This window comes from Hermetia illucens, chromosome 1 (genome assembly GCF_905115235.1).
Source record: "Hermetia illucens chromosome 1, iHerIll2.2.curated.20191125, whole genome shotgun sequence".
NCBI lineage: Eukaryota > Metazoa > Arthropoda > Insecta > Diptera > Stratiomyidae > Hermetia > Hermetia illucens.
This window is the reverse complement of record NC_051849.1, coordinates 42139460-42158072: the sequence shown is the minus strand read 5'-3', so window position 1 is coordinate 42158072 and position 18613 is coordinate 42139460. Positions and strand designations below refer to the sequence as shown.

The following is an 18613-nucleotide window of genomic DNA, read 5'->3' as shown; positions in this document are numbered from 1 at the left end:
GAACGCGGCGAATGGAGCTGCGTTTCCTTGAAACAGTACGAGAAGTGCAGCCTATTGTGCTCTGTGATAAAAGGAGTTCCACCTTTGCAAGGCAACCAGAAGCCATCGCATACCGTATTACGAAAGAGCTTGCAGATGATCGCAAGCCTTTCCATGGTCCAATGAGGGACGTTAACGTTGAGCTTCTCATCTATGATGAGTAGTTGACGAAGTGGAGAGAGCACTTCACCACGATTCTGAATCGGTGAAGTCTCTTATGGATGATATGGCAAGCCACCGTAACATGCGAATGCAGACTGCTCCTCTAACCAAAAATGAATCAATCAACTGGACCAAAGTGCCGGCCATTATAGTCTCATTTCGGAACTTTTCCATGCAGCTCCTATAGTATTGGTAGAGTTGTTACTTCCACTCATTTGCAAATGCCGGGAATCTATTATTCCTCAACTGAAATATATTGTTTTCTCAATTTGCAGTAATTCAACTGATTTTTTATGACATTTATTGGTGTGTTGTTCAGTATGGCGTCCGTTGACGGTCGTTTGTATTCAATTCATGGAAAACGTTTGCCTTTCATTGCCAAATCAACGTTAGGAAATAGAAAATAGTCGTAAAGAGCGAAATCAGGCGAACACGGTGAATTCTCAAGCAAAAAAGGATTTTTAGTTAGAAAATCAGTGATAACTGCTACACGATAAGAAAGTGCATTATCGTGTAACAATCTCCAACTATCGTTGTACCAGTTGGAACAAATTCTTGATAAATTATCAATTTTGAATCGTAGAAAGAAATGAGCATTGTTTTGATTTTTGAGTTCATTAAACGTCCTTTTTAGGTCCTTTCGGTCACCGCCATTCATCACTTTCAGGTCCGTACTGAAATCACACTATATTTATTCACCAATAAGAACAGTTTTTACAAAGTTTTCCACTGGATAGTGTTGTTCGTTTCATGTGCATATAGTGTACCCGGTTACTTTTGGAACAGGGGGTGTATGATGGTGTAAAATACCAAGTGCTGCATCAAAGTAAAATCTCAGAGTAATTTGAACTCCAAAGCGAAGTCCATCAGGATTGCATACTGTCACCGATATAATGTTTTCTCCTAACTATCGGAGATGTTTTCATACTGGTTTTATTCCTGTCTCGAGGACATAGAGGGGTTCAATAGATTATGTCATCATTCCTCAAACATCATGACTACATCAAATGTCGTCTGACCGGATAAAGAAGAGAGCAGATCTGAGTGTAATTACGCGGTATTTCTAACGATGAAATTATTTGAAACAATGAAAAACTTGCTTTTTCTATTCGTTAGTGTTATTTATTGGTCTTGTAAATACCGATATTTCGGGAGCCACTTGTTCCCTTCATCAGTGCTAACAAACCTGGGTTAGTGGTTCCCGAAATGTCGGTACTTGCAAGACCAATAAATAATACTAGCGAATAGAAAAAGCAAGTTTTTATTATTTCAAATAAGTGAGCAGAGTTGAACTGAAGATAAATACCAACTAAGCCAAGATTCTTACTCTGATTGGACTTCGCACTCTTCGTCTTTCTATATCTACTAACCGTGGTTTCAGCCGACGGAGGCGCCGAGATGCGTGGAAAGTCCTGTGCTGCTCTTCACATTTTGGTTTGAAAGCTATAGGACGTAACTCTGAAGAGCAAGTATGCTGAAGTCGGTGTTGATCGCTTCTACACCGATGGCGACGGGAAGTGGGTTTCTTATTTGGAATATTATATAACGGCTTTTCAAGCTGGAGTATATGTTATTCAAATAGCAGCAACCTAGTTGATTGTCGAGCGTAATCAAATTGCACCGCTAGGTAAGCTGCACTTAGGACATTGAGCAGTTCTTTGATCACTTCAAAAATCATTCAGGAATATAGAAACCATTGAAGATTCAATATCGTGGAACTACTCTGGGTACCTGGTCAATGTGGAGGAGAGGAAAGTAAAATCTCAGATGCTTTAGTGAAAGAGTGTCCAATTTTCCCCATACCCAGACTAGAATCAACAATAGGAGTGTCGGTAGCATCGACTAATGCTGCTATCAAAAACTGGGAACAAGCTTCTGATAAGGCCAGGTGGCATGGTGTTAATGCTGCTAGACACACAAAACTTTTCCTGTCAGATCCAAACAAACGCACTGACAAATTCATCTTACCGAAAAGCAAGAAGACTTGTAAAGATATTGTGGGCATTCTGGCTGGCCATAATTCACTAGCTGGAGATATGTTTAAAATAGGAATTCTATAAGACGATATGTGTCTATTCTGTAACGAGCAAGCAAGAATCCACGGAACATTCTTTATGTGAGTTCCCGGCCTATGGATGCATGAGACATCAAATCTTTGCGCTGATATACTCCAACCGTAGTGGGAAACATCACATTCACCAGCGGAAATCCAACGATACATGAACAATTTTTTGATATTGCGTTAGACGAGGGAGCCGAGTACAATTTACCACTTCGATCTGGCTGCTCAGAGGCTAAGCCTTTTACCCATTCCATATATTACGCTCACTACATACTATATACATATACAAAAGGAACTTATACAGAGTTTTTACCATATTACTCGAAAGCTCCAAGGTCAAGGCAATATGCTCTAATTTTTGTATTTTTTTCTCATTCGTTTACTGAATGAATTCTGTGTTTTTTTTTTAAATGAAAGCGTTGTTTTAATTTTCTAATCGTAGCTCAGTTGTGGGCGGAAAATGTACAGAAATTTGTCTACTCTTAGTTGGCCACTGGCCTTAGTACCCTACGGAAAGTCTGAGCTCGGAGTTGATTGCCCTGCAATTTTTGAAAAATATTCCGTTCTGGCCTATTCTACATTAGAGGATTTGCGTATCAGAAGAATTGTTAGTTCACTATGTTAAGGTCAATTGGCAAGATAACCCCAATAAAATCTCCCAAAATCAAATAAAGTCTGCCAAAATCGAAACACATATCAATTTATTAAGGAAACGCCAGCTTTAATTTGTCTGTTATTTGCTAATATTCTTGAAAATTATTGATGTTCATTCAAATAAGAATATGCTAGAACCTTAGGTAAATAACACAGTGAGACTTCGCTTTGAATAAAACAGAGAAGTTAATTAGTGTTGTTCCCTCATCTATTTGATAACCTTTGACTTAAACATAGAAATTGTATTTTTTTAACTTTTCAGTCCCCATGATGGAGTCGAATAAAAAGAAAAAAACACGATTGGGCTTGATAACGTCTATGAGGGGCTCGGATAGATTGGCTAATCAGATTCAAAAATTTAGCATTCACCCGGGTTCATCAAATGTAGAATGGGATGCTTTTTTTTTTTTAAAAAAATTACATCTGATAATGTTTGCTACTGCGCACTTACCGACTACGATTCCACTTTGCGAATTTCTTCCATTCACTGGGTTTCGACTTGTACGAAAGCATCAGATGATTCACGAGATACATATTCACGCTGACTGTGCTGAATGCATCATGCAGCTTGGCGATGAGGTCCTCTAAGGAGTCTACTTTGGGCAGGATTTCCAATGGTTTCTCAATGCCGCGAAAACAGCATGTTAGCTTGTGCAGATATTTCTCCTGTTCTTTGAGTTCGTTATCAGCTTCATTGTGGGCTACTACGACATCCGTGTTGATGCTAGACATATCTGTTTCGGAGCGAACCTGAAAAAGATTATTTTTTTAGGTGATTTCAATTTTGTGTTTAATATGTCAATAAGGTTAACGACAATGTTATGTTAAGCCTCATTTATTCAACTTAGGGGGTTGACCAGAAGCGATATGGTGGTGTAGATTTATTTCTAACCTTGGTTACCTTACGTCATGATTAAGCGTCAGCATTTCTTATTAGGTTTAATATTTGTTAAAGTATTCACGAAAGGAAGAGTAGGAGAGTGAGAGAATGAGAATGTTCACAAGAACGGGAGTTGTTGTTTCATAACTAATATTTATGCTCTATTGAAATAGCCGACAAGGGTTGAAAGTGTTCTGATTAAAATCATAAGAGGTCTTATAAGTAACAAATGAACAGTTGTGTTTTTTAAGGTTTACTGTCTGTCTGTCTGTCCTTCTGTCTGTCTGTCTGTCCGTTACACGCATTTTTCTCGGAGACGGTTATAGCGATTAACACCAAATTTGGTAGAAAGGTGGGAGCTGCGAACGCTCACGCATACAATGAGTTACATCCTATTACGTCGAATTTAAGGGGGTCCCCATCATCCAAAAGGGGGTGTCAAATTTTATTTCATCAAATATAGTCATGTGGGGTATTAAATTAAAGGTTACTACTTTTCTAAGCCTGCCTTAGTTTTGACATTTGTTAGAAAGGTGGGGAGTGCGGGGGGTTGAAAGTGATCACTTCTTTAAGGGGGCCATTCTCAGAAACTGCTCAACCGAAAAATCTGAAAAAAATCAGAAAGCTGCCACTATATGGTGCCTGGGCACCGAAATACCTTGTATACCGATATCTATTCAAATAAAGTTAATAATAGTATATTACTATAATTTTTAGTAATTCGCTGTAAAACTCCCCTTAAGTTCATTCTAGCACCATGAAATTTTGCGGTGATGTAGGCTATAATGTAGAGCATGATCCTACCAAGTTTGGTGGAAATCACACTATTACTAACAAAGTTATAATACGTCAAAGTTGTCGCTTCTTTGAAAATTGAAGACTATGAATGTCAATATCACCCGAAAGTGGATCCTCTCACATAATATATCGATATACAGGGTGCGGCAGCATAACTTCCTTTTTTAAAATGCGTGCCACTCAGTTAGTTGATGTCATAGCGGAGCGCTAGTGGTCTCGTTCAAGAGGGGATACTGTAAAGTTTTGTCCCGACATGGTTCAGTCGCCATCATGCGTTGGAATAGTGAGGAGCGTGCCTTTGCCGTTGAGGTTTACTTTTCAAGCGGATGTTCGGTTATTGCAACACAGCGTGCATCTCGGAATCGCTTTAATTTATCTCCGTTGACTCCCGTCCCAGACCGCAAATCAATTGTTACATGGGTCACTACATTCAGACAAACTGCAAGTGCGACAAAAGGAGGAACTGGAGTCCCTCGGCCCATTACATCACCTGAGAACATTGAAGCAGTGAGAGCGTCAATGTTGCGATCGCCACGGCGTTCTGCGCGCAAACACGCATCTGCTCTTGGACTATCCGATCGTTCTGTGAGAAGAATTCTTCGTGATGATCTTCATTTTCATCCTTATAAGATGGCGATAGTGCAGGAACTTTCAGAACGTAACTTCAATTCTCGGATGAACGCGTGTGAGCTTCTTCTTGATGTCGTTCCCGAGGGTGCTATTGTTTTTTTAGCGATGAAGCCCATTTTCATTTGTGTGGGTCGGTTAACAAACAAAACATGCACTACTGGGCTGACACCAACCCTCGAGAATTGCATCAAAAGCCTTTGCATTCACCCAAAGTCACAGTGTGGTGTGCAATTTCCTCAGCTGGAATTATTGGTCCCTGGCTTTTTGAGGAAAATGAGGTTACTGTGACAGTGAATTCGGACCGGTATGTAAACATGCTACAGAATTCTTTTCCCACGGCTAGAAAATTTGGATTTGGGGGACACTTGGTTCCAACAAGACGGTGCAACAGCACACACTTCAAGAGCATCGATGGCTGTTTTGAGGGAACACTTTCCAGAGCGCCTTATCTCAATTAGAGGCGATTTGGAATGGCCGGCACGCTCTCCGGATCTGTCCCCTTGTGATTTTTTTCTATGGGGTTTTTTGAAATCCCGTGTTTATGTGAACCGTCCAAGAACCCTACAAGATTTGAAAGCTAACATCCAAGAAGAAATTGCCAACATAACACCTGCTACGCTAAGAAGAGTCATGACAAACGCCAGAAATCGGTTTACGCCATGTATGGAGAATGGGGGACGTCACCTAACAGATTTGATGTTCAAAACAATGTAAATAAAAACTTTAGACATGTACCTACATTATAAAAAATAAATAAATATTTTCCGATCCATACAATAGTTTTTATTGAGTTTTGAAAAAAGGAAGTTATGCTGCCGCACCCTGTATTACCAAGAATGCTTACCCCAGATCTACAAAGAGTCAACGACGAGGGAGATCACCACAGGCACCAATTCTATTACACGATAAATGACACAAGGAATTCAAGAAAAGGGAAAGATCCAATGAACGCCTGACTATCGAGTCGAACCCGACCTGCAGAAGAAAAATTAGGGAAACAGGCAGGAATCGAATTGGTTGCTTTTGACATCAAGGCTCTGTTTCAAAGCATGTTGCTGAAAGAGAGTCTAATAAGAACAAAATAGATAGATAAGTCCCACATGCAGCTAGCAACTTGGGCCTAGAAAAGAGGGTCAACACGGACTAAGGCACGCTTTGCGCACATAAACATTACCACAATTCATGTGAAAATTCAAGACAAGACAAGATAAATTTCGTTTGTTCAGAATATCAACTGGGATCATCCCTGCAATAACAGTTGCTATCTCGTCGCTAGTATGCAATTTGAAATAGTTTGCAACATTCTAGGACATTGAGCGGCGATTTTCACACTGGCGCCGTATATAAAAGATTTGGGTTCGCGAATCCTGATACAAGGAGTCGTCGACTAAACATCGTGCCACGGCAGCATCTTTGCCAGTGTTAAGCTATAGTATATTGAATTTCAAAAGCAACATATTGAACGTTGGCTCCAAAATACAGAGCCGAATGAAGAGGGTAACAGCCCCCTGGAATTGAAAAAACACAATAGTTGACAACATAACAATATAAGATCACATACGTAATGTATCAACCTAAAAATTACGCATAGGAGTCATACAGTGAAAATATAGTCTTTACGTACACTTAGCAAAGGAGGAAGTGGCTAAGTATCCAAAATAGCGTACCAAAGGGCTTGGGCTAGAATATAGTACCCTCAACATTTGACAGGGAAGATATATGGTGGAAAATCAGGATATGTCAGGAAATCAAATATAGGCTTTATTTCTGAAAGAGCCAGCAAAAGGAGAAAAGAAACTGAATGGTCTCATCCCAACGAAAAGAAGGCTGAAAATAATGGAGAAACCCAAGGTAGTATCAACCTACCTAACTAGGTAGTTAACAAATCTGATTTGAATCTGCAGGAAAACAATTTAAACTATGAATTCTAGATATATAGAAAACCAGTGCCAAATGAACGGACTATTCTGTATACCCTGAACAACGGTTTGCTTAAAAAAATGACGGCAGATAACATCCTTAGGATGGACAGAAAGTGAAGTGGATAACAGCCTAGCCATACCATCAAAAAATGGATACAATAGAGATATCATCATGAACCGATTTAAAAGAAGACCAACCAAACCTGAAGACTGCAACAGTCCACTTTCCTACTTAATAATAACAAAAATGGTTGGCGCAACAATCCATATTGGATCAGGGTCTTGAAGTGTGTTAGAGCACCTCATTCAAGACCGTAACGGTACACTATATTACACTGTAGCAGGCAATGTGGTCAACATGCCCTCGACCGAGTTTATTACTATGATTTGACTCAGGTGCTCATTCACAGCTGAGTCGGCTGGTATCCGACGTCAAATTACGATACAAATCCCACTGCCACCGATGAAATTTGAATCACGACCTTCCGTATGATAACCTTGTGCCCTAACCACTCAGCTATCCGGACACACATTCGCACTTATTTTCAGATAACACAACATATCAAGATTCGACTACAAAAAGGGATTTCAGGTTGCTTCGACAACAGACCCTTCTCAATAGACAAAAGGATACAACCTGCCAAGGATAAAACAGAAAAGGGTGGGATATACAAAATCACTTGCTCAGATTATTTGCAGGGTTAAAGATTGACCGGATAACGAGAGACCCTTACAAAAGACTCCGACTCCGAACCCTTACAAAAGACTCCGAACCAGCACATAAGATCAACTATATCCACACATATGGTGGAGCGAGGTCACCATCTGACATAGAATAACGCAGAAATTATCTGAGGAGTTAACATCATTAGGACTGAAAATCACAACCGATAACAGCTATGGCAATGAAATCCGCGCACGGTTGTTGGCAGCTAACAGAGTATACTTCAGCACACAAAAGCTGTGCTGTTCGAAACGTCTCACCATAGGGTCCAATTCTCTTACTGTACAAAACAATGATCTTGCCGGTACCCATGTATTTCTCGGAGACTTGGGTTCTTGGCAAGAAAAAATGTGAACGCTTGGCCATATTTGAGAGAAGAATCCTCCAAAGAATTGTTGGCTTCCTACATGAGGTAGACGATTTGGTAACCTACATAATGACGAAATCTATGAGCGATACCACGACCGTTTGGTTGTGGATAAAATCTGACCCAACAGCTTGCGATGGGCGGGTCACCTAATCCGTATGGGTGGTAGGATGGTCCAGCTCAAAATGTCTATAAGGGGAATATCTATGGTAGAAAAAGAAGACAAACCCGACCCTGCCTGAGATGACGCGATGGCTTAGGACATCAGACAGGACGATCCAACTGGTAAGTCTATAAGGGCAATGTCTATGGTAGAAAAAGAAGACGAGGAAGAACCTGCCTTACCAGGACGCCCAACAGCTTTTCGCGATATCGAATTGGTAGACCTCGGTGCAAAACCGGGATGTCTGGAGTTCCTTACTAAGACAGGTGTAAACTGGATACCGGTTGTTGAACAGTTGATGAGGAACGAAATACAGTATTTGTATATAAAAAATAGCTACGAATGGAAATTTTCTTTAATTTTTCCATTTGTTGAATCCCCGAGTAACAAATTTCCAAGTCCTCCAGATTAGTCATGGGAACCAAATTTTAACTTAAATCAGTGAAGATGAAAATTATAGGGAACGCTATATTAACTGAGTAAATTACAGAAGAACATAAAATTGCGTTTCCGGCGTAGTGGGGAGTATTTTGAGGCCTAGATACCACGTGCACGGACTATCATTTTATATATTTTTTGGCTGAGTTGTTTCTGAGAACGGGTCTTTTAATTGACCTCTTGACCTCTTCCGAAACCCCACACTCTTCTTTACAATTAATCTCAAAACTAATAATATCTGCTTCGAAAAGTACTAATCGAACCATTTTATATGATACCTCACATGCCTATACTCGGTGAAAAAAAATCACATCCTCTTTTTGCATATGACCTCTCCCTTTAGACCCAATGTAGAAACATGTTACTCACTCCATGCAAGGGAATTCACATTTCCACCTTTCCATGAAATTTCGTATCAACGGGGGTAATCGTTTCTGAGAAAATGGGAGAGACAGACAGTCAGACACAAACAGGCAGATAGAACAACAGATAGAGAGACATTTAACCGATTTTAATGAGGTTTTGTTTTCAACAAAAGCTTAAAAACATGCTCAGGAAAATATAATAAATATGACCGTCTGCGGCACTAGTCGTTCATTCCAACTACAGTAAATCCTCGGATCGGTAAAGGGTATTCTATAAACAGGACTGACAAATAGGCTAATAATAACGAGGTTCCAAAAACCGATCCGGGTGCTAAAAACTGTTCGATGAGATATCCAGGACAAGAAACAGCTAAGTCAGCAATTTGCCATTTTCGACTTGTGGTAGAAGAAGGTCAGGACATTACCATTGACAATCTTGGCATACTGTAGGAAGGAAGGAATCCGCGGAAATACCGAAAATTCCACAGGACCACAGGATGAACGCAAACACGGGATACATCCGGCTAATTATGATTTAATTGAACTAAGCACTGACTATTACATAATTCCATAATCAGTTAAGCAGGGTCGTTGAAAGGAAACATTAGACGACAGTGAATAGATTTGAATAAGGTTTTATTTTTCAGTCTTGTAAAGGGTGCTCGTGAAGGGCTGTATATCTATAGTCCGGAAAGCAAGCAGTCAGTCATTATCATGGTTAGAGAATCGATCTGCGTATGTATAATGAATTCAAAGTTGATGAAACGAAACAGGTATTTCCAAACGAAATGGCCAAGGACTCAAATCAATTGAATTGAATTTGAAGATTTTATTGGCAGCCCAAAACAAATTTTGGCATATTGATCTTTCCTTGGAGCTATGATTGGGGAAAGTATATATAAACACTTTGATCATGGACTGCGCTATATAAACCTGGTTTATTTAAAAAAAACGAATAACTGATAGGTTCACTGAAATTAATTCAATCGAAAAACCTATGAATGGATTTAACTCAATAACCATATAATCGTCGAAAAAAAATTGCTTGAACTGTTTTATTAAAAAGAAACCTAGGATAAAAAACCTGATCATGTGATTCAAGTGATAATGAGTTTATTTGCATATAGAAGATTCTTTTCCATCATTTTTTGAATATAATCTCAGGCATGTGGTGACCTGGTGACCCCGAGTTTATACGGGGTACGTTCCCCAGCACTTTCTAAAAGTACACATATTTCGGTTGAGATTAAACGACGGACTGTGATCGATGTTGACAGCGGATTTTAATAACTCCGCCCGAAAAGTCTGGAGGCGTCAAATCGAGCGAATGCGAAGGACAACCAAAATTAATACATTTCACTATATGGGGGTTGGGCTATGACGCTCATATATTTATCTCCAACAAAAATGTGATTCCATGATGGTCGCTGCTGGGGGTGACCCCCCTAGGCTATGTAATCTAGTTTCTTTCCTGGACTGTTATGATATTGTACGGTAAAAAATCGTTTTTTTTTTGTGATCTTTATGATAAGTAAATCAGGGTTGAGGTTGCAGAACTGGCGTCTTGTATGGGAGGAGCTTCAAACCGATTCGTAAATACTATATACAAAACAGCATCAATTTGATGTCACTAAAGGAGGCTCTCAATAATGGCATTCAAGGCCGTGATATTTGCAGCAGGTTACACCAGCTAATTGAGACTATAGAGAGAGGCTATACCACTATTATAAATTTATCATATAAATCATTTATAACCGTCTGTGAATACAGAAAGTAAAAGTGTAGCTTTACCCAATGAGTTTGGTTATTTAGGGACAGAGGTTTTGTAGAGCGGTGATAACTAAGATAAATTAAATAATGATGTGCTATCGTAGTTCACCTCTTAAAGAAATGAAGAGTACTCAGATACATATTTAATAGGGGCGAATGACCTAAGGGGACCTGATATAGCGAATATATTTTTTTTTTTTATTTTGGAAAATTGAAGGGATAGAAAGATTTAATATACAAACTTTGAATGTTTATTAATCGATGCTCAAAGGATGCTGAATTGTGTTTTGTATTTTTTAATAATTTGGTCGCCATTCGCCCTTGGTAGGGTATAACGAGTCAATCACATCTATGCGCCATTGTTCACGGTTTGCTGATATGCGCTTATTAGTGATATGAAAATAGTTCCTTTTCGAGGCATCGTCACCTATTAATAAGGTTTCATCAACACATGCTAGATAGGAGGAACCTTCCCTTTTTTCATGAATACCTTCCTCACTCCTCCCCCTTCGGTGGTGATGTTGGCAAACCAATCTTTACCATGATGATACAGAGGACCTTCCGCTTTATACTTTCTTTATTCCAGCAAGGAATGGGCTTCATAATTAAACCCTACTGTTTTTGATACGAAAATAGCCTCATTTTGAGGAGCCATAACATTTGAAGGGGATGATTGCTGCCATTTTTCAGAGGGTTTACAGAGGTGTTGACTTTTTTCTTTCTCCCGCATACCCTCCTCACCGCTTCCCTTCGGGGAATACCATTGAAAACTTCACGATGATTATTTAGAAAAAATACTTACTTAGCACCATAGCGTTTTAAGGAGAAGAAGGCGGCCAAAAGTTTTCGTAGGGCTTGTAGAGGGGCTCCCCTCCCGTATTCACTTTTTAGTACCAAAAGTACTAAACTTTTTGAAATTCATCAGTACCTCAGCACTTTTCCTCATTTTCCAATATTTGTTTACCTCAGTACCTCAGCACTTTTCCTCATTTTCCAATATTTTTTTAGTTTGCTTTTTAGTACTTTTTAACAGAAATCGAAAAGAGGTTAATATTTGGAAATAATAAGTTTTGCAAATGACAAATGGATCGAAAACTGGTAACGCTGTGCCGCCGGTCGTCACTTCGCGAAATAGGCCGATTTTCGTGAAATCGCTAAAGCAAAGTAGCAGTTTCGGCGAATACAGTCTATCACATTATCAAAGGTATAAAGTAACCCACTAAGTTGAACATAAGTTGCAATTCGACAAAGATATAACGCCATTCGCAATAGATAGAAAAGTCTGTTCGGAAACGCTACGACATTGGAGGAAGGTGTCGCGACATCCACGGGCTGACTGATTCACTTCATAGCAGGGTATTGTGGGTAGCGGAGTTCCATATCCGACCAGCCAGAATAAAATCTATTTGGGTTTAATAGAAAACAATATGTCTATACGTAAATGCAGTTTAAAACTAGCGACTTGTATGCAGTGTTCACAGCCTAGACTGTCTAGTCTGTGCACACTGACTTATATGAACCTGTCAAGCATGGTGGGAGGAATCAGTTAACTTGGGGCTTCCAAGCGACCATGGTGAATAGAGTGGTATTTATTGGCTAGAACATGAAAAGGAAATACATTTTAATGTGTTGTGCCTTAATTTGTTACAAACCCCAACTTAGGCATACAGCAACCGTTTGTCTTCCAAAATTGCGATTGTGTGATGTTCACGGCAACTTTATATGCCTCCATATAAACTTTAACCTGGTTGAACATCTGTATTATTTGCTCGAACTCCAAGTCCATAAAGGCACATTTCCACAAGAAATGATTTCTGGGAGGCATTGTGGTATTGTTGTACGAACGAACTTTGCCCCGGTGTGATTCAATAACTTTCCAATCCGATGAATGGTTGTTACGGTTCTAATAATTCGCTGTTTTTTTCTACTTAGAACTGGTTTAATTTTTCTGTTATGTCAATACTTTTGCCCCTCCCTGTTATATAATATCCTCACTTCCTCGGAGGATGAGGTAAAAATCAAACCCTTACTGGATTTTCAAATAACAGAAAAGGAAAGTCGGTTTTAGATCTATTATATAACAACCCGAGAAACCGAAAAGTCGACGCTTCAGGTATTAAAGGTTTTGTGTATTTCTTTTATAAAGCCATTTGTGTGTGCATTTGCATTAGTACCTAGCACGTAGTATATGCATATGTTAAGTGAGAATATCCACTTTCATTAGAATAGTGCGATTTCCTTCAAACTTGGTAGGACCATGTGCTATCTTGTAGCCTACATTGCTGCAAAATTTCGTAATTATAGGGTGAATTTAAAAGCATTTTTGCAGTCAATTACTAAAAATTATAGTAATATACTATTATTAACTTAATTTGAACAGATATCGGTTTGAAGGGTATTTCGGAGCCTATAGCAGTACAAAACCTTGAAAATGGAAGTGGTTGGTGTATACAGGGTGTCTGTTAATTCAAAATTCAATTTGAATTATTATAAGGGTATTTTAAACTTATGAACCTGCAAAGTTGATAAAGGTTTCTCCTTACGTTAGTTTTCAAATGTAAAAATGATGGGCTTAATTATGGAAAATTTAGAAATATTACGCATTAAGTGCGGGAAAACGTGGTCTTGATATGGACTAAATTCACTTAAATATGGTAGTTTTAAATGCCAACAATGGAAAATTTGCACTAGAACACAGGAACTACCATATTTAAGTAAATTTGGTCCATATTAAGGCCACCATTTCTCGCATTTAATGCGTAATATTTCTAAATTTTCCATAATTGAGCCCGTTAGTTTGATATGTCATTTGATAGCTAACATATTGAGGGATTTTTTATCAACTTTGCAGACTTGTAAGTTTAAAATACCGTTATAATAATGCATATTGAAATTTTGATAAAAAAAAATTGTATTTTTTTTTAAGAACACATATATATATATATCTTGGAAGGGATGATGATCCTTGCGATTGAAAAAAAATTAATTTATAAGAAATTTTATGTAGTTTCCAAAAATGGTGTCGAATCTGAAGTTAAATGATTGAGGAAGTGTGAAATTGTGATTTTTCTGGGAAGGTTAAGCTTGTTGATACTATTCACGAAAAACGCTATAACTCTGTAACGGTAAAAGATAGTAGGCACCCTATCTATGGATCAATTTTTCTCAAACAAGTGATATTACCTTTTATTATAATTTGTACCATCATACACGGGACACCCTATATACTTTAATAATCATAATAATCGTTGGCGCGACAATCCAATTGGATCAGGGCTTTGAAGTCTGTGTTTTTGTTCAACAACTTCGTTCAAGACCGGAACGGTACATTACAGGATTCCAGTACCCTTAAGGAGGCAATGTGGTCAGCATTGCATTCGCCCGTGATTATTACTCTGATTAGACTTAGGTACAGCTGACCTTCTGCACGACAGCCTAATGCTCTAACTACTATGCTACCCGGACACGGTATATATATCTGTTTGTGATTAATAGACTCCGAACCCGTTCAACCGATCGAAAGGATATACGCATGTGATTTTTCATGGTAAATATTTTGATGCTGCCCACCTTGTTATAACTTACTTCCAAATGACCCTTATACAACTTTCAACCAGTCGTCATAAAAAATAATGAAATGAAATGAAATTATTCAAAATGCCACCCAAAAAAATTGAACATTAGGAGTTTAACCACACATGTACTGCAACTGTCAGACAGGAGAGCTACTGAAATATCTGAAAAACGAGACTCGCGATTGGAAACATAACGAATCAGAGCTTCTACTTCTAGAGCTGCTGAAACATGAGAAGAATAAGACCCGCGGTAAAAAAATGACGGGATCAGAGCTTCTATTTTAAGAGCTGCTGAAATCTACCTACGAGTTTGAACTACCAATTTAAGAGTTGCCCAAACATGCATGCCTTCAAATGGCATCGTCCAGTGACGAATATTCTAAAACGTGGTTATTTTACTCCACATTCAAATTGAAAAGACAAGTATGATATATTATCAGATTGGTACCCTTCTTCCAATATCTGAAGAAGATCCGCGATTTTTGCAGGTATACAAAGGCCGAACAACGTCGGCTCTTTCTTCCTAGTTCAGTATAAAACGGGACCAAAACATTTTGTTCAGTTGCATATATAATATTTGGAGCGATCTATTAATTTTCATTGGATAGTGAAAGGATTTTAAATTTGTTCGAAAACGTTAAATAATGAAAATTTTAGTACATGAGGTAACTGAAAACCTGTTTTGTAACAAAAAATTGTAAATACGGAGGTTCGTAAAAAAATTAAAGAAAAAAACCTTTTCATGCAAGAAGAAATTTGGTTTTTCCCCCTCACTTTACAGTATTATTGCTTCTTGGTATTTCCATTCATATCACCGACTAGCAGTATAGAAGGTTCTTCGACTATATTAGTTGCCATTTTGTTTTAAATTACCCACAGATAAGAGTTGTATTTTTGTTTAATAACTCAACAATCTTTGAAGGCAATGTTGTTTTTTACCACCCAGTGAAAATATTTGTTTGATTGTTCATTTATATTGCTTTTCTTTTGTGCGTATTTACATATTGTAAAAAGGCTTCTTATTTATTATTTCACTTTAGTGACGTATACTTCTAGTTAAGAAAAACTTTAAGAAAATTTGAATTGGAATAAACCATAAGCTTCACTTAGCGCACAAAATACTAGTATATGCGAACCCACAAATGAAAGTGTTTTATGTTTTAATCTAAAAACTAATCTATTTTTCAGCTGGCGACAGAATGAAAATATGGTTACAGAAAGTCTTTTGTTTATACGATTACTTCCTATAATAGTGACGCAATGTGTTCCGTACAAAAACATTTTCCGCAATTTGTTAATTAGTGTTATTTTAGCTGCGTTAATTAGTTCAAAGAGTCAAGTTTAAGATCAATATGTCATTATCATTTTATCAAAGAAACACCGTATTTTCGATCATCAGAAAGACATCTTAACAAATATCCATTACGAGTATTATCCAGTTCTCGCTGGAAAACATTTGCACAGATCGTATGCACTTACTATATGCATACGTATGACGCACTAACAAAAAAGCACAATGATGTTTGCAATGCAAAGAAAATGTATTTAAAATTTTTCTAGGAAGAGTTATTTGAAAAATTTCACTAAAAGTCTTTTAAGGCACTGATCGCCTTGCATGTGTGCATGAATATGTCTAATTAATGAATGCGATAAGTCCAAGTTAGGAGCGCATACAAGGCTAAGGTGACCCCAAAGTGACATGTGTATCAGGAAATAGATAAACTGTGTTTCCTATTTAAAATCTAAATGGTCTTAAGCGATTTGACTCAGATGTCACCTCAGGTTCTGTGTCATTCAATAAAGCACTTTATTGTCGTTGGATCTGATGGGCACGCACATTTACTTCCAAGAAATCTAGTGAGACTTTTGCAGAGTGTTGTTGTTCATAAGTCAACAAAATTAATGTGATATTTATTTGATTTTAACGGGTTTTACCTACTTTTTAGGGGAACACCCCAGTTAGATCAGAAAGCATGACGAAAAGAGAAGGTATCGAATGCATTCTTCGGGCCTCAGCGTGGTCTGTTCGTCCCGCCACTTCCCTTGATCTCATATCTTAGCTCAGATTGAGTCGTAACTTTTCGCAATAGGTGTAACGTCTTACCGATCTCGAATGTCCTCCTGATGCGAGTTATCAGTAGCATAAATTATCAGACATGGGGCCTAATGAAGCGTTTTGATGAAAATACCTTTCTCAATAATGGAACGTGACTGAAGTTATCATAATCCTTAAACCAGGCTACATAAAAGTAAACTCGAATCGTGTCTTCTAATATTGCTACCCTCAACTACTGTGAAGGTATTTAAAAGGCTACTTCTCAAATTCTCAATCGAAATTCTATACTAGGCAACCAATTTAGTTTCCGTAATCATTGCAGAATTCACTAGGTGCATAAAATAACCAATTTGATTGAAAATGCAATAGAAAACAAGTAAGTGTATTCAGATACGATATTGTATTGTATTGTGGTTAAGATTGCCTGAATTCATATTCGGATGAGCTTTACCGACACTTCACCAAGTGGAAACTTGCCCTTAATCGCCAAAAATGTTAGACAAGCATCTTTCGTGGCGAGAGAATGAGGACGACTCCGAAAATGGCTTTCGATTCCAAAAATCTGTCCCCAGGTTGCTTATCTAGGTGTTACAATGACCTCCAATTATGGCTAATATTCCAAAAGCCAACTAGGCATTAAGCCGTGTAAACGGTGCCTTGAGGTCATTTCAGCATGTCATCCGTTTCAACAAACCCACCCCGTAAATGGTCAAATTTTTCTGCTGCAAGCAGTTAATTAGACCTTTCGGCATATTTAGCAAGTCACGAAACCGGAAGCTGGACGCTTCAGGTCTTGAATTTTCACATCAGGGACAACTTTATCCTACAACAACTTTGTTAGTAATGGTGCGATTTCCACCAAACTTGGTACAATTATGCTCTATCTTGTATCGAACATTATTGCTCCACTTTTTCATATATGGAGACCCTCCCTTAAGTTCGACCTAGAATGATGTAATTCATCCGTGGGCGTGCAGGTGGGAACTATCTTCATACTAAATTTGGTGTCATAGTTACAACTATTTCCGAGAAAAATGCGTGTGATAGACAGACAGTAAACTGATTTTAATAAGGTTTTTTTTTACATGAAACCTTAAAAATGAAGATGGTACGAAGTACATATTCAACCAAATCCTATATGATTTCGCCCAAATGCCGTGCATTGGTGCCATCAGAGCTCAACACGCATTGAAATTCCTAGAAAGGTGTCTGCCACATCCCAACCCTTTGGTCACCGAGCGTATGGGGATCGAAATCGCCGAGGAAAACTTCCTCCTAGTTCCCTCAATTCCTCATTGCTTACTATAATGATAACCGTCCGTTTGGCAAGGAAGATAGAGTAGCCCTCTGCACAGGTCGTCACTCTCATGCTGAATATGTCTTTATACTCAAGCAAAACGTTTCACAACGTTCCTAATCTACTTGCCTTCCCGTCCTAAACCATGCCACCTACCTCTCCACCCACCTACCCTACCATTCGTCAAATAACTAAGACAACGACTGGAGTTTTTTTTGTATACTTTTCTCCATGTGCGGCACATCCCCGACATTTTAGCTCTCAATGAAATTTTACTAGTTTAAGTTCTCTTAATTTCAACCTTAAATTGAGTTATCTGTTAAGATTTCTGTTAGATTAAGTATGTTTTAAATGTAATGTCCACTATTTATCAATAAAATGTTGTTTGAGAAAAAGGTGGTGTTCTGAGGCATTTTTCCCAAATACGATCAAACTTTCGATAATGTATGCTGTACAAATTGTATAGAGACTTCGAAGAAGAATTTTTTGAGTGGCTATTTAGAGCGGAATAGGAAGAGAGCTACCCTGGATTGAAAAAATGCAGCCCGTATACCCAAAGGTAGTGTTTTGGTTCCAACACTGTTTATTTCGGTATAAAAGTGACGAAGCCAAAGTAGTAACATTTGCCGGATGACACTGCTTTGTTTACCATGGATAAGAATACTGAGGAAGCTATAAAAGTGAAACCAAATAGGCTTACATTAACTTCAC

General features: G+C 38.3%; 1 protein-coding gene across 1 annotated transcript in view; it reads right to left on the bottom strand.

Annotated features, from left to right (window-relative positions):
• The window catches only part of LOC119646585 (cysteine dioxygenase type 1), a 28324-nt gene that overhangs the window by 3390 nt on the left and 6321 nt on the right, over positions 1-18613 (bottom strand). The window contains exon 2 of the mRNA XM_038047080.1: positions 3369-3667. Within this exon, the coding sequence (XP_037903008.1) occupies positions 3369-3649 (281 nt within the window). The 5' untranslated portion in view covers positions 3650-3667. The remainder of the gene's footprint in view (positions 1-3368; positions 3668-18613) is intronic.